Raw genomic sequence first — 16,057 nt, 5'->3', positions numbered from 1 at the left:
ATACTGGGTCTTGCAATACCCCACATAAAGCTTTCAATTTAAAGGTTAGTTCTAGAAATTTGGAACCAAAACATCAGGTTTTTTTTCCTGTTAATAACAATGACTACATTACAAATGGCTAAAGAACAGTTGTGTGGAAGAAGCAGAACAGTACAACAGCTCAATTAAGGAAAAAGTTTTAGTACACTTTACTCATTTTAGCCAACATGCTATATCGCCCTTTTTGCATACAAAGTGGACTCAAGGATTTCCATTGTAAGAAAGAAATGACTTGGCAAGCAAAACACTGTGTCAAGCTGCCCTTTTTTTTTTTTTCCCTAATAGACTTGGACATATTAAGACAGAAGCTTTGCAAGACATTACACAATTCTTTATGTTTTTATTATTAAATGAGAAAGTGATTTGTTACATTGTCACATTGCTAGTCAGAAATGCTGCAGTGATGAAGAAAGTCAATGCTGGGTCAACCCAAGTCCTCATTCTACAACATCTGTTTGCAAAGAAATTATAGTTATGTTCAACACAACATTCCTTGCTTTCTTCAGAGAGAAGTCCCATCATTCTTCCTCTAATGGGGTATGTTACTACATAAATTAGAAAATTTTTTTGGACAACACATCCCCAAATTTTCATGAGAGCAAAACAAGCTTCTACAAATGTTACAGAAATCTTCACATATCATCATCATCTGATGTATCACTACTGCTTGTCTCAGAATCCTCATTCTCCAGAGCAGGTTTGAAAGTGCTGTTTTTCCAGGGGCTAAATTTAAAATCACAGATGAGGCCATTTTTCAAAATGCCATTTTTCCGAAGGCCATTTTTTTGTAACTGAAATGAGAAAACAAGATGTATTCAGAGAAAGAAAAAGCTAAACACAACAGTCTATTGCATTTCAGCATTCTCTACATCATCTATGGGCTACATTAGATCCAGTGCACGACCTATTTTATATATACACACAAAGGAAAATTCACCCAAGAGCCTTCACTTCTGGGCCAGCCACCTGCATCCAAGAACCTCCAACTGTGCTAAACTAAGCTCCTGCAGTGAATAAGAGCTTACCCTCTTCTCACCCACTTCCTCAGACATCTTGCCCCAGTGATCCCTCCCACATGGTCTCTCCTGTGATGCAGTCCCTTTTTCCAGTCTGCTGCAAACACCTGTGCTAAGAAGGGCAGGGTCTGCAGTGAGGAAGGGTCCAGGAAGAGAAGCAGCAGGGAGGAATGGGTATCCCAGTCTGTCTACCTGATGCAGTTGGAAAGTCAAAGACAGTGGAGAGAAGGAAACAACTTATTCTACAAGAAAGAAATTACTGCATTTCCACACATAGTGCAGAAGCTAGGCAATAAGCCAAGCATTTAAGAGTTTAATATTTCAAATGCTCTAATTAGCATCTGTATGGCTAGACTTATGGAAATATCAAATGTTCAGATTTAACATTATGCAGGATTCTCCCTTCCAGCCCCTCCCTCACTGACCCCTATCAGGTATATAAAACACTCGTAATTAAAAAAAAAAAAAAAAAAAAATATTCGAGTCTAGATTGCCTTTTCAGACTTTGTTACTAGTGAATTAAGTGTCCCTCAATTTCCAACAGAGAAAATTCAGATTTTGGAAAGCCAAGGAAGCTGCATAAAAACCTTGAAAGAAAATTCCCTTTCCTCAGGCTAAGCTGAGGACCTGGAAAGCCTGTGCAATTCTACTACCAGCAGTGCTGAAACTACTCAGAACCACTCCCCTACCTTTCCCCTAATATTTTGAGAATAGGCCTTACCTACAACGAGCACTGGTCCCCTATCTTTTTAAAACAACTATTCTTCTGAAAGCACAAGGAGGCAAGAGAGGGGAAAGAAAAAGGATACTGAAATGGCAGCATCCCTAACCATCAAAATTACTGGAGATCCCCCTCAAAGGTAGGCATTTAGGGTAGCCACCTACAAGTTCATAATGGAACATTAACTTAGCATTACCTGTTCACTAATGACCTGGAATTCCCTCATCTCATCCTCTGTTAGTGGAGCACATGTTTCATCATTTTCACTGTCTTCCTGCCAGCCCATTTCCTTTAACAACCTTTAAAATAAAAAAGGACAACATTAAGGAATTTGCTACACACACTCAGATATTTCAAGCTCTGCCTATGCAGGTGTGTAAAGATCTGTAATAAATGGATTAATCAGTCCTTTTTTTTTTTTTTTAAACAAACTCTTACATAAAAGTAGGTTAAAAGCCTTACAAAAGATATAAAGCACAGAAGTTGAGAAGTTCTCAGGTCCTTCACAGATGATCCTGTTTTACTATGTGTTTAATTTCAAAGGTTGCAAAAATTAAACAGTAATACTTTATCTATAGAACACATTCTTAATTTCAAGCATATATCCACACCATCACTTGCACATACCAAGTATTACATTTCCTGCCATCAGGTTTCACACACAAAATAGACCCTGCTCTCTCTGCCAATCCAGTGAACATAAGGACACAAAAGCCAAATTTCATATTACCTCACTTCAGGATCTTTATTACCAGCCTAAAAAAAGCCGACAGTTTTTCATATTCTGTTTCAATTGGATGGCTGCTCTCCAGGACTACAGCAATAAAGAAAGCAAAAGCAAAAGAGAATAGAATTTGGATCATATGCAAGTTCAGCTGTTGATGCATAGGATTTCTCTTAAAAGCATATCTGGTGTTGGGACTATAGACTTTACAGCCCATTAAGCTGTGACCTTGTCATGGTTTAACCCCAGCCAGCAACTAAGCACCACACAGCTGCTCACTCCCCCTCCCAGTGGGATGGGGGAGAGAATAGGAAGGGCAAAAGTCAGGAAACTCATGGGTTGAGATAAGAACAGTTTAATAATCAAAATAAAATAAAATAATAATAAAATTGTAGTGAAAAGGAAAACAACAAAGAGAGGAACAAAACCCAGGAAAAACAAGTGATGCAACTGCTCACCACCCACCGACTGACATCCAGCCAGTCCCAGAGCAGCGATTGCTGCCCCCTAGCCAACTCCCCCCAGTTTACATACTGAGCATGATGTCAGATGGCATGGAAGAGCCCTTTGGCCAGTCTGGGTCAGCTGTCCTGGCTGTGCCCCCTCCCAGCTTCTTGCGCACCTGGCAGAGCATGGGAAGCTGAAAAGTCCTTGACTGGTGTGAGCACTACTTAGCAACAACTAAAACATCAGCGTGTTATCAACATTATTCTCATCCTAAATCCAAAACACAGCACTATTCCAGCTACTAAGAAGAAAATTAACTCTATCCCAGCTGAAACCAGGACAGACCTCCATCATCAATATATTTGTGTAAGAAGTTATCAAAGGCAAATGACTTTAGTACAAATCAAGTGACCCTGGCTACACTATGATATTCATCATATTCCTAAAGTTCAAGCAGGAAGAAAGCAGAATCTAAGTAACTGTACCTTCATTTTAAGACAAGAAATCTCTGTCAGGTGGAAAAGAATGTATCTCCTTTGCATAACTGCTCTGGTGGAGCAGCAGTGTAGGAATGCTGGTGGTGTCCCTCCATGAGAATCAACATCAGAGATGGTTCCTCACCTCAGACCCACAGTATCTTCTGCATCAAGTTTGGAGATGGAGACAATGCACATGGGAGAAGCTGCATTGATCCTCAGTGACAGAACCACAATTCAGGATGCAACAGCCTCATACAGTTTCTTTTTTCTAGCACATGCTAATGTCAAGAGCCAGGACAGGCTTCTTTGCAATTGAGTCTCACCTGACAGCAGATGCTGATATTCCAGCACAGACAGACTACAACTAGGAGTGAGTTTTGGGACGAGGGGAGGAAAAGAAATGGAGACAAATTCCTCTCATGACTAAGCTCGAGATGTCCAAAGATGCAATAATAAAAGTGGGTGCCAAAAGTGGGACAGCGGTATCTGAGCAGGAAGAAAGTGGTTTTAGGAGTGAAGACGCTGTGAAAACACGGGTTATCTGAGGGTGAAGACACTGTGACATTTAACAATGAAGATAGCAAGTTCTCTTGCTGCAAAGTTTTTGCCAAAAGGATTAGCACCTTCTTCAGGCAAACCACACACCTGTTGACCTTAAATGTTAAAGAAGATTAAAGCTATTTCACAAAAAATAGAGAGGTTTCTAAAGTATATGCCAGAACTGACACAAGAAACTGACACTTAGAGCTGAAGAACAGTGAATATACTGAAACAGGGAAGTTAGATGAACTCACAGTTGATGTCATTTGCCAGGTATTCCATTTAGCCAGATGTCAGCAAGAAATGCCCTTCAACATAACCTTCCCTACCAAAAATTCTAGGTCCCAATACAATGGGCATGCACTGGATGTGTCACTGCGGGATACCAATGACACCAATGACTGTTGTTAAAACCATAATAAAAGCCTGGGATTGGGGGGGGGGAGGGGAACAGCACTATTGAGATTGTTTAAAAAAGTTAACAGTAACAGAAATGGAAATTATATCCTCTGTAGCGTTTTAACCAAACTGGACAATGTGACAGCCAGAAACAGTGAAATCCTCAGGAAGCAACAGAAATAATATGCAAGTCATCCAAAACTACTCTCTTTTAAAAGAATATGTGCATTTGTATACACATACAGAAAAAGACTCACCATTATGAACTGCTTTTGGCATTGCAATGATAATTATATTTTTAGCAACAGTAATTTGAGTCAGAAAATTTTACTGTAGGCAAGCTGTTAACAGTATTATGTACAGTAAAGTGAATAGTTACATAGCTCCTGTTAACATAAATAAAATTTAGGGCAATAGCTAATTAATTTTTAAGCAATATCATCTAAAGTTAGCAGGACCACTGTCCCTTTAAAGCAACACTAGGCTTCTAGAATGGTTAAAAGTGTGAACTACGTAAAAAAATTAAGCTTCAGATTAGCAAACTTGACACCAACAGGATGAGTACATAATCACTGCACATTGGAAACTCCCCCAGCAGAAAGTAAGCCCAAGATATATTTTTGTACAAGACGTGCCTATACAGTTATTAGGTACACACAAGTATCCTGTGAGTTAAGCTGGTCACTTCAAGTCCAATTTACCACAAAAAGGCTTACCATAAAACATTTGTCTACATGCATGCAGAGGTCTCAGACAAAGGGCTGGTACAGTACAGAGACACAGCATCTTCTCTGGGATACCACAAGGAAAGATGCTTGCCCAGAAACCCTATGAAGTCCATTCAAAGTCACTTGAACTGACAAATGAGAGTTAGATTTGACTCCTATCTTCTAGTAAAAAAAAAAAAAAAAAAAAAAATTCATCAGCAGCCTCTAGTGGCCAAAGATTTCTGTCGCCATAGCCAATGGTGGAAAAAAAAGGAACATAGCAGGGTGTATTTCACTTTTCATACTCATGAGGTCTAAGAGGTCACGAAAGTTTCCTCTGCAGGTACTACAAAAGTGCTCTAGTCCAATGTATACATAGAATCTATCACTTAAAACAAACAAACAAACAAACAAAACCCCCACTAATTATCACTACATTTCTATAGTTGCCAGAAACAGTAAGAATTTAACAGAGCTCATGACAAGCTCACCTCCAGACTGAGTTGTGATTTCCCAGCAGTATCATTCTCAATATGATATCATTGACAGCGTCAACTAGTCAGTTAGAGAAATAATTAATTTCTTTAACAACAAGGAAAAACTCACTGGAGTTTTACATAAGATGCAGCATTTAAAGGATTATTAATACAAATAGAAATTACATGCATTGTTTTTCCTAGACATGCAGACCAAAATCAGAGAGATGAAGTCACTATGTAATTTGCTTTATTTCTTTATAATGAAATATATCAAATTTTTAGTAAAGCAAGTTTAAGATATCAGTACACAAGCCTAGTAGAAACAAAGTATATTCCATGTTAAATTAGTATATGTCTAAAAGTTAGACTTTGACAGTACTCGTTAAACATTTTGTGTGTTCTCAGTTTTCAGATTCTGACTTCTGAACTAGTAAGAATTTAAGACATGCTCGCTTACCATGAAGGAACACTCTTTATATTATAATAAAGTACATACCTATGCTCTGCCTCAAGTGAGCTTGAAAGAACATCTGCCTGAGGGAAAGTTGAAGATCGAATGATCTGTTGAGATGTAAGAGCATTGCCATTCTCTTGTGGAATTTCATTTTCAAAGTTTCGGTTTATAACTCTCTCATGATAAGGACTGTTGCTGTTATGCAAGTTAAAGGACTCATCGTCCTGTTAAAAATAATTATATATTACAAAATTTAAAAGTAAATTCCATTCACAAGTAAATGTCTGCAAGTGCTGCAATTCAGTGATTCTGTTTAATTTAAATTAAGTTTAAATGGAGATGCTCTATACTACTTCAGGGGTAATTCTGTTCATACTTCTAGAGTTTGCAATACCCGGATACTACAGATATCTTAAGTTATGCCCCTGATTAAGTAATGTAGAAAGCAACTCCCATGTTCAGCCTCAAACTTTTTTCTATAAAGTTTCAAACATATCTTAAAATTCAAACTTCTTATTTCTATAAGTATGAAAGGCAGCTTAAATACGTTATCTGTTGAACTCACAAACAAGGTTCCTAATTAAATATCAGAGCCATGCGTGTCAGGAGAAGTTTGAAAGCAAAAGAGTTCTCAAGTTTGCTTAGTTTAAGGGGCAGGTCACAGCCAACTTACCTCAACCAGCAAATTCATCTGCCACAAGTTCAGAAAGATTGGATACTGCTCTTTAAATTCAGTCAAAAGCTACCCCTACACACATGCACACATCACAGAGCTTCTCAGGCTGTTGTTACTGCAACTATAACTTACTAGCCATGAAATAAGAACTACGAAGAAAGTTTATTTAGAAAGCAGACTGTTCAGGTTCACTCAAATATTAAAAGCTCTTTAATCCTATAAACCAGAGATGTTTCTTTTAATTCTACTCATTCAGCAACTTGTAATTCTTATTTAGTAATGAGCCAAATAGCCTCAGAAGTCTTACCAACTGTAAAAACAGAGGAGAGTATGAACATTATTTAGCTAACATCCTTTTGACAACAAAATCCCTAAACTTGTCATATAAGCATTATCCATAGCAGGAGGCAACTGCTCAATCAGCCAGTTCTGCACTTGTACAAAATCATACTTCAGAGTCCACGATCAAGACCATCTATCATCATTCCCCTCCCACTCACAGCGTTGTCTGCCTCCAGAAATTTTAGAATGCTCAGCAAGAATTTCTTCAGAACAAGTACCCCAGTAAACATATATTCACCTGTTAATCATACACCTGAAAAATGCATCTCATTATCAAAGAAAATTCATAAAAATATTAAACAATTTTAATATATTAGGGCAAAATAGCTTCTTCCAAGCACGATTCAGCTGCTAATCATGATTTGCCTCATTATTTCAGAGGTGAAATCTGTTGCTGCAGGCCTTAAAATTCCATCAACAGGATCATGTTATAAAAGTCTGTTGTGTGGTTATCTCCCTATCCACTCAGTTGCACACCATGTCTTCTACTGATGATCATTAAAATGAATGTTGGAAGTAGGACAACTATTAGTTACATGATTTAACATCTTTTCACACCTGTTAGTGAAACAGCAAGGGCAGGGGACACATGCGCTTACCAACAAATACTCCAGGCTACATGTTACATATACCTGTCCAAGGACATTACAATTTTCACTACTAAAAACCTCCCCTCCCCCCCCATACACTGCTTCTGAAAATCGGCTGCGTACAATGGGACAACAAAATGCATTTGACATAAGTATCATGAAGATATTAAGAACTCAAGACAATTTCAGGAACAGAAATTCCCACCTCACGTTCAGAATTCTGAAGCTCAAGACAGTGCTTCCCAAGATCTTTTTAATCAAATCAAAATTTTGTGTATTTCTTAAACACACATGAACAGCATTACCCCCAACACCCATCTCAGGATGCTCAGCCATAAAATGCCTAATGGAAAGATGCAGACCTTTCCCAACTGACACATACAGCTAAGTTGTACAGTCCCATTACAGCAAATTTTATTTTGCTCAAAATAGGAACAGGGTCAGAAAAGTCCATCTTTTATGAGCAATGCACACTGGCACTGTTTCTTTTTTCATGTCTCTGAATAACCCTTCCTCAAAACCACTCATTTTATTTGTCTGGCTGATTTGTAATTTGTGCCCTTTTTTTTGTTTACACTTTAAACCACTCATTTACAGCAAACATAGGCTTTTAATTGCCTCATCCTGAATAATACATTACTTATCTTCACTTGGACTGCATATGATAACTATGATATGGCTTGTTGGTGGCTGGTAGCACTGACACAAATATTCTCAGGTGCCAGCTAAGCACTGCATAAACTGATCCAGATTGAAAGAAAACTGATACATAATATTATATACAGTATAGACCTCCAAGTTCTCAATTAGGAAGTAAACCCATTTTTTTTATATATGCATAAATCAAACTACTGCCCCTATGACTAGACCAAGAACAGAGAACTTCTGGCTATCTAAACACTCAAATTAGAAAGGAAATGGTTTGAGAAGCAAAACCAAGTTTTTTCCATTAATTGTTTTGTAGGATAACTAACAGCCAAGGTGCAAAACACTGCCCTCCACAAAGATTAGGTTAGTGTACTAAGCTTATTTATTCTTTTTATTGTTGCTAATAACTCAGGCACATCTGTCTTTAACATGTATAAGCAGATACTGCAGAAAGAAAAAAGAAACTACTAAAAAGCACTGGAGAAAGAGTAGTACTTGGAGCAAATTTTTAAAATTCATCAAAAGGTAATTCCTTTCCTTCATTTAGAGATCAAGACCATGACTTAACAGCTGTTTACAACCAAAAGTAGCTTATGTTCAGTCTGAGAACTGTTACTGCTGGATCTACAATAGGTATGAACAAAACTACCTTCTCTTGCCCAGCATGATTCTCATCTTCACGTTCCTCTTCCACTCTGTCTTGTTTCAATGCTTTCAAAAATTCACTCTTCTTATCAGTCCGCATTCTTGTCAATTTTGTTAAACGAGGCTGACCAACTTTGTCAATAGGGGATGACGAATTTGACCGATTACACTAATGTATATGGGGGGGGGGGGGTCAGAAAAAAGAAAGAATATTAGAAGTTTATTCATTTAGAAAACTTTGAATGAAAGATGACGACTCACAGGCACTTGTAGTTTCAGGCTTCATGTATATCCACAGTCAAAAGCAGAGGGAAGATATTTGTATTTCAGTATATATAGTTCTTACGTGTAACCCCAGAGATGAAGGCTTATAGAGCCCTGCTAACAAACAGTGGACCTTCTGAAGTGTATCACACTATTAGTAGTTTTGAAGTTTAAACCTACCAGGTTATACTTCCTAATGCACCATTTTTACTCCAAATCAAACTTACAAAAGAAATATTGCAGTACTTAAAGGCCAGTGATGTACCTTCCATATTTCTCTCTCCCACACTAACTTCCACAAACTTATTTAATACAGTTCTGCATAAAACTTACTGATCCAGTTATCTAACCAAACAAATTTAAAATTTGATAGATTTGATAAAAACTACAGACGTTGCTTTACCTCGTTCACTGAATTCTGTGATACAGTAAATGCCTTGGCAGTTGATTTGAAAGGACTGAAATTGCCAATACCATATGCAGATTCATGAGAAAATGGATTCCCAAGTTTATTTTCTTTTGCTTGGCTTTTCCACTGTGTAGGCTAAACAAAAATTTAAAAACTTAGAGAGTCATTAACTACAATAGGATTATTTTCAGGAATATTTAGAAAAATGATTAAGCAAAAGCAAATAACTACAACCATAATTTAGAGCAAATACCTGTTTTATTGTGGAAAAGAGACTGTTTATGAGCAATTCATCCTCTCTCACAAATACTGTTTACACTTTTTTATATAGAGTTAAATTTACAATTAAGACCCTCATATTTGAGGTATTAAGAATCAAAATATGAGTCTTCAACAGCTGAAAGTAGTGTTTTTAATGTAGTATGTTAAGAGAGTTAAGAACAGCTCCATTAGATGCTCTCAGGAGCACAAAATTCCTGAAACAAAATCAAAAGATGAACATGGAAAGTTGCATATGGAGAGGGACCAGAATGACACTAAGTACGTCTATATCAATAATTGGGAGAAATTCTGGAGGTACTTTTATGCCAACTATAGCTCTCCACTAGGTATCTATTTTTCTGTTAAAAACATATATACAAAAGGCATTGCTATTCTGTAAGTTAAAAACATACTTTTCACTCTCCCTTGGACAGCTCTTGCACTTCTCAAAGGTAAATGAGAAACAAAGAGATCCAATTACAGTATATTTATAAAAGAAAAATGAGAAAAAGTGTTTCCGTTCACTTTTGGGGTGTTCTGCACTTAGCAAGATTTGAAAGCATAATACTCCAGGAACAGTATTCTCAGGGGTGAAATAAGCACTTTCAGAATTAGAGCATGATTTTTTTCAGCATGTTGTTCATGCCACCAGTATCCAAGACTCACCTTTGCAGGTGGAGTAGCAGGTTTAGGGACTAATCCTTTATAAACACTTGTGGCAGTTCCATTCTTTACTGGCTGTGAATGAAGACTTCCTACTACAGGGAATCCAGATATTTGCAGTTCTTTTGTACTGCCCTTTTTAATGACCAGCATTCTTGGAGATCTAGATTTAGGATTCAAAGGGTACTCTGGGGGAGGAAAAAAAGAGGAGAGAGAGAGAGAGAGAGAGAGTGTATACACACACGCGCGCATGTGTATACATTCTTAAGTTCCTAGTTCATAGGGTACTGGATAGCCATATGGTCCAGAACAAATAGGCGTAAATCAGGAACTTGGTCCAGTATTAGTTCCACAAATAACACACTGTACAAACCTGGGTAAACACAAGTTCTGTTCCATTTTCCACAACCACCTTTTATAAAATATTTCACTTGGCAATGCAGGAATTTTACTTTTGGAAAATAAAAGATATCCTTCAGTCAAAGAAGCTAGCTACACAGTTCTTGTTTGCAAATCCAAAAACTCTTAGTTGTTAATAGTTACCCAATCTTCAAAAGAGATTATGGTTTTCATATTTCCCTTTAAGGTTACTAAAGAATTACTCATATATTTATTAACAACTCTTTTTAGAGCCAAATGTTCCACACCAAGGCTCTATAAACATGAGAGAAGAGATGCATACTACGGTAGACCATGGTAATGACCAGTTTCTCTATCTCTATGCCTCAGATGGGCATAATAGAACATCTGAAGCTTACACCATTTCCAGGTTCAAGAGACCACTAATTGGAGACATAGTCAGCTGTCATACTAAGTAACTGACATTTAACACAGTTTGAAAGAACACCTATTAAAAACAGTTCTAAAGTTTTCAAAAAGTGAAAAAAACACTTGATTTTTTGCACATGCATTACAATGCTGCATTAACAACCTTTTCCAAGATTATCTCCTCTCTCTCACAGGCAGAGTTGCCATATCCTACATTTAAAAAAACCTATCTTTAAAGCATAAGTGATCTTAGCTTTGTTTAGCAGGTAGATGTTACAAAACATTTGTGATAACTGTATGCTTAGCTCTCATTAAACTTTATGAAAAAACTTCATAATACTCACATGCTCCCATCCCACATACACAAGGTAAAATGGAATGTAACAAAAGCACACGTTTTTAACAGTCATTAAAAGGGGATGGTAACATTTCTCTTGTCCTGAATATTAAGTTTCCTTTAATAGGGAATAAGAATAGCCTTAATTTCAGTTTTTCAATTACAAAACAAGGCTTGCAATAGCAGAGCTGTAAAAAAGTAAGATACCAAGCTGTAAGCTGTAACAAGCTGCTGCAGCTTACAGATATATGTACCTAACTGAACTGTTCCTTCCTTTGCTTATGAAGAGCGATACCTAGAAAGCCTGGAAAACTTGCCCTCCTTCAGATCAAATTGAGCCACACCATGCAGCAGCCACAGCCAGAGTGCTGCAAAGGTTGTAAAACACTCAAGTTGCTATATAATTTTCCACAACTTGGTTAGGAAAAAAATTTAGCTATTGTTACTCTTTTATTGAAAGATAACTATATTTCATGACTTCACATGAAAGCTGCTAAATACACAAAAATGGAAAGCAATCCAATTGTTTAGGCTCCTGCAGAAGTTCTTAGCAGTTAGATATTTATATTGAGGGGTTGGCCTACACCTAGTGTTACCTAAGAATGCAAAACATACTGGGGAAGTATGAGAAAAAGAATCAGCAAATTAAAGTACCATTTAAAATGAGCAACAAGTTTCAGACCTCAGTATTAACAACAGTTTAAGTTGTAGCTTTTACGTTTAAACTTATTTCCTCAAAGAGAAAGGTTCTTATTTTGAGTAAGTTTATTACTTTAAAACCTGTGCAGTCTAAAGCTACCACCTTCTTAGAGTGAACAATTCACTACTTAAAGCCCACAGAACTGTAAAGCGGTAGCCAAATTTATCAGGTGGAGACGAGTAAACAAACCCGGACTACAGTTCAGTTAAAGGCCCGCTCTCAGGTTTGGCTTTCTTACAAGTAATTCATAAACACAACCAACAGCTTAAGACATTTGCTTCCAGGAAGAGACCTTAAATCTCTGCAAACTAACCTGCTCTTCCCAGCCCTCCTAGGTTTCTCTCCAAGATCTTCCAACAGCTCTAATCAATCAGGAGCATTCTTTTACGAAGTCTTCAGCTAGCAATCGCATCACTAGCTTAGGTGACCCACCTTCATCGCATTTCCTCTTGGGAGATAAATTCTTGACATCTTTACAAAAAGACACATACTTGTTCTTGGAAAGAATCCTAGTTGTGGCTGCATCTACAGACCAACAGATTGATATCCAACTAGAAGCGTCACCTCTCTAACAAAAAGATACTTACGTTGTAATAATATTGAAGTTTCCTCAATTTCAATCTATATCTTTGTAATATTCTAAAAAAATTCTTATGTTTCAAATAACACAACTTCAGATCTCCACTACATTTTTATATTTAGAAACATCAAAAATACTCACCCCACACACTTGCAGCTAAAGACTTATTCTGGTTTGGTGTTCTCTCATATTCAGGATTCAAAGATGGCTGAAAGGAAAATTTATCATTATTAAAAAGAAAATTTAATAAGTCTTGAATTGTGGGACCAATGAAATAAAGAATCACAATAATATCGGAAGTATGATCTCTGTTGTCAAAGATTTTTTAAATGGAGACAGACTAGACACTTCCCCCTGCAACCCAAATAGATCAACGCTCACTTGTTTCTCTTCTCCAACAAAACATCTCAAATAGCAGTTGATACCATTATATGAACTGTCCAGAGAAAGCAAAACACAGTGACGTATGGTTCTTCAAAGAGGAAGTTCACCCTTCCCCTTACATCCTACAATTTTAGGTTGAAGCATGGGACCTCAAACGGCCAGCGGCAGAAAGATCATTTTGTTAGTACTTCGTATTTCCAGTAAGGTACTTGTGTAGAATTTAATACATACACATGCCACAGTAAACTGTGGTAAGATATTATGAAATAAATTTAGAACGCAATTATAGTTTCACTTAAACACTTAAGTGACAATAATAAAAACATAACTGAATATAAAATGAGAAACAAGTTAGTGGACAAATGACTAACACCCTCTTACCTACGGGAAGGGTGATCCCTCAATGATGATCTGTAACTGGTGAAATCTCATGAAGTATCTTGTAATAGAAAAAATGTCACTTGCAGAAACAATGAAACTTCATTTATTATAATTACAATTAACTTACAAAATCCTCAGCCTCAAACTGTTTGGGTACTTCCTTGTCTTCTTTTTTCCCAGTTTCATTATCAGATATATTGTTTTCATGCAGTCCTTGGCCTTTTCCACAGTGGAAAATGCTGGTACGAGTGCGGGAACCTCCACCATGGTATCCCCCACGATAGTTTATATTTTCTGTACCGTTTCTGCCTTGTGAATGCCAACCATTCTTCTCTTTTCTCCCAAAATGCCCTTAGATTTTTAAATTTAAAAAAAAAAAAAAATTAATTACTAACAGCTTTGAAAGAACATTCTACTTTTGCAAAATTGGTAGAGGAGTTAAGCAAGCAGCTCTATACTCTGGGATGTGATAGCATAATAAACTTAGTTTTCATTCACATAAGCAGCAGGGAAGAATCTCACAAAACAGTGCCAAAGAAAGAGGATAGTAGTCCAACATTAAAAAGTCAAACCCCTTTTCTGGCTGCTCATTTATATGTTGTTGGCTAGAGAATTAACTTGACCACCTTCTTAAGAAATACACCTGGAATCACACTACTTTAACCAACCCTTAGTCATCACATTGTCTCCCAGATCTGTCTTTCCATTACCTCTATTCTGCTACAGAATACAGCATTTGGCATAGGATAGCTATTATTATCAGACTTTTTTTCTAGCCAAAGTGCTACAAAGCAACAATGTAAACGTATTTAAAGTGTTCAATGAAAGCTAAATTTTACCTCCATTAGGCCATCCAATGTTAGGATCAAACCCATCTGAAGAGTTGTGCCTTCTGCGATTTGCTTCATAATGATTTTCTGTCCACGAAAAATTTTCAGAATGTTTCTCAAAGTTCAGTGATGACTGTAAAGGAGCACAAGTGGTAGACCTGAGATATCTGATTAATAACAAAACTGAATTATCAGAACTGTAATATGTACATTACTCATGGTATATACAATCCATTTTTAAAAGGACTATGAATGGCAGACAATACAGCAGTTCTCAAGTATGCATATGTTCAGAGTTACGTCATCATCTCCCATGCTAGCAGAAGCTATATCTTCTGATCCAGGACACTGAAACAGTGCTGAGGACCATGCTTGTGACACAAAGTAAAAAAAAAAAAAAAAAAAAAAAACAACTAAGTGTTTATTTTGGTTTGGCAGCAGAACAGAGCACAAGTGACGTGGCAGAAGAGGAAAAATAAAAAAAGGTAACAAAGGATACGAGATCACAGTTTGGAAGGCAGGAAAGAAGTCTGGGATCTTAATTTGGGTGGTTAGAGACTACACATGTGCATTGCATAGAAAGCAAAGAGTTGCTTCCATCAGAGGCAGCTGCACCCAAAAAAGGCTCAGTTTATTAGCCTTGTCATTAATAACTTAATAAAGCAAATGCAACTAGTTATGAAATACAAGTAAAACCTAGAGTCAAAAGTGTACAGATTCACAAATATACTTCAAACTATCAGTTATAAGTAGGTATTGTAGAAATTTTAAAGAAGTAAATATTTAATATACCAGTAAGAAGTACTTTATAAACCAAAACCTTATGTTGAGAATAGCACTCAGAAATCAAAACAGCATCCTGACTAGAACTCATACCTAAGGGGATTAAACCAGAAAAGATCATGTCTTACAGCAGCTGTCTTCCCTATTACTTCTACCTGGCTTTACTATTTTAACACTATAACATTTCTTTCACTGTTACACCTTAAAAATTCAAGAATAAATTTTCATTCTGCAAAAGCAGTGCTTAGCCTTACTGTTGTACATGCCACACATATTCCAGTGAGTGATAGCAGAGAGCTGTGTTACCCAGCACCTCCCTGCCACACAGCCAACCTTTGATGCAGATGCAAAGCCCCCTTCCCTCCAGCACATACTGTGCACATGTCCACTATATTGCACATGTACAAGAGATCCAACACTTCCCAGAGCCATAATAGCTACAAATGCATAAATGCACAGCTATGTGGAAATGTACTATGTGAGCAAAGTAAGCTTAGTGATTCCAGGGAGTATCAACTTTACTGCACCAAAAGTATCAACTTTGCTGCCTGAAGCTCACTCCCTCTCCGGATTGAGTAACATTCAGGAGGAGAGAAGAGAGGAAAGAAAAAAAAAGCATAGCAGTAATGGTGCATGTTTGAAAATGAAAGCCCCAAGTTTATTTCAACAGTTATTATCCATTAATGTCTAAACAACCCATATTAATATTTAAAGTATGCCACTGGTCAAAGTGAGTAGAAAGGGAAAAAAAAAAAAAAAGGAAATAACATTAAAAGGTTTAACTACTTTGG

The 16,057-nt window shown here is 37.0% G+C and overlaps 1 protein-coding gene across 6 annotated transcripts in view; it reads right to left on the bottom strand.

The window, feature by feature from the left end:
• Window positions 1-426: 426 nt before the first annotated feature.
• The window catches only part of LOC309601661 (vasculin-like), a 38,381-nt gene continuing 22,750 nt past the window's right edge, over window positions 427-16,057 (bottom strand). For 2 of the 6 annotated variants that reach the window (XM_082334821.1, XM_082334822.1), the window contains 9 exons: window positions 14,493-14,616; window positions 13,781-14,004; window positions 13,030-13,096; window positions 10,507-10,691; window positions 9,574-9,714; window positions 8,911-9,075; window positions 6,048-6,229; window positions 1,973-2,075; window positions 427-830 (listed from right to left, as the gene is read on the bottom strand). In XM_082334821.1, coding sequence (XP_082190947.1) covers window positions 672-830; window positions 1,973-2,075; window positions 6,048-6,229; window positions 8,911-9,075; window positions 9,574-9,714; window positions 10,507-10,691; window positions 13,030-13,096; window positions 13,781-14,004; window positions 14,493-14,616 — 1,350 coding nt within the window. In that variant the 3' untranslated portion in view covers window positions 427-671. Of the gene's footprint in view, window positions 831-1,972; window positions 2,076-5,081; window positions 5,256-6,047; window positions 6,230-8,910; window positions 9,076-9,573; window positions 9,715-10,506; window positions 10,692-12,621; window positions 12,734-13,029; window positions 13,097-13,780; window positions 14,005-14,492; window positions 14,617-16,057 lie in introns of those variants that run through there. The other 4 variants (XR_014230577.1, XR_014230578.1, XM_082334823.1 and 1 more) reach the window with 4 other exon arrangements.

The sequence above is a fragment of the Platalea leucorodia genome, assembly GCF_965183815.1.
Source record: "Platalea leucorodia genome assembly, chromosome: W".
Classification (NCBI taxonomy): Eukaryota; Metazoa; Chordata; class Aves; order Pelecaniformes; family Threskiornithidae; genus Platalea; species Platalea leucorodia.
Note: the sequence above shows the minus strand (reverse complement) of the source record. Positions and strands in the feature narration are given on the sequence as shown.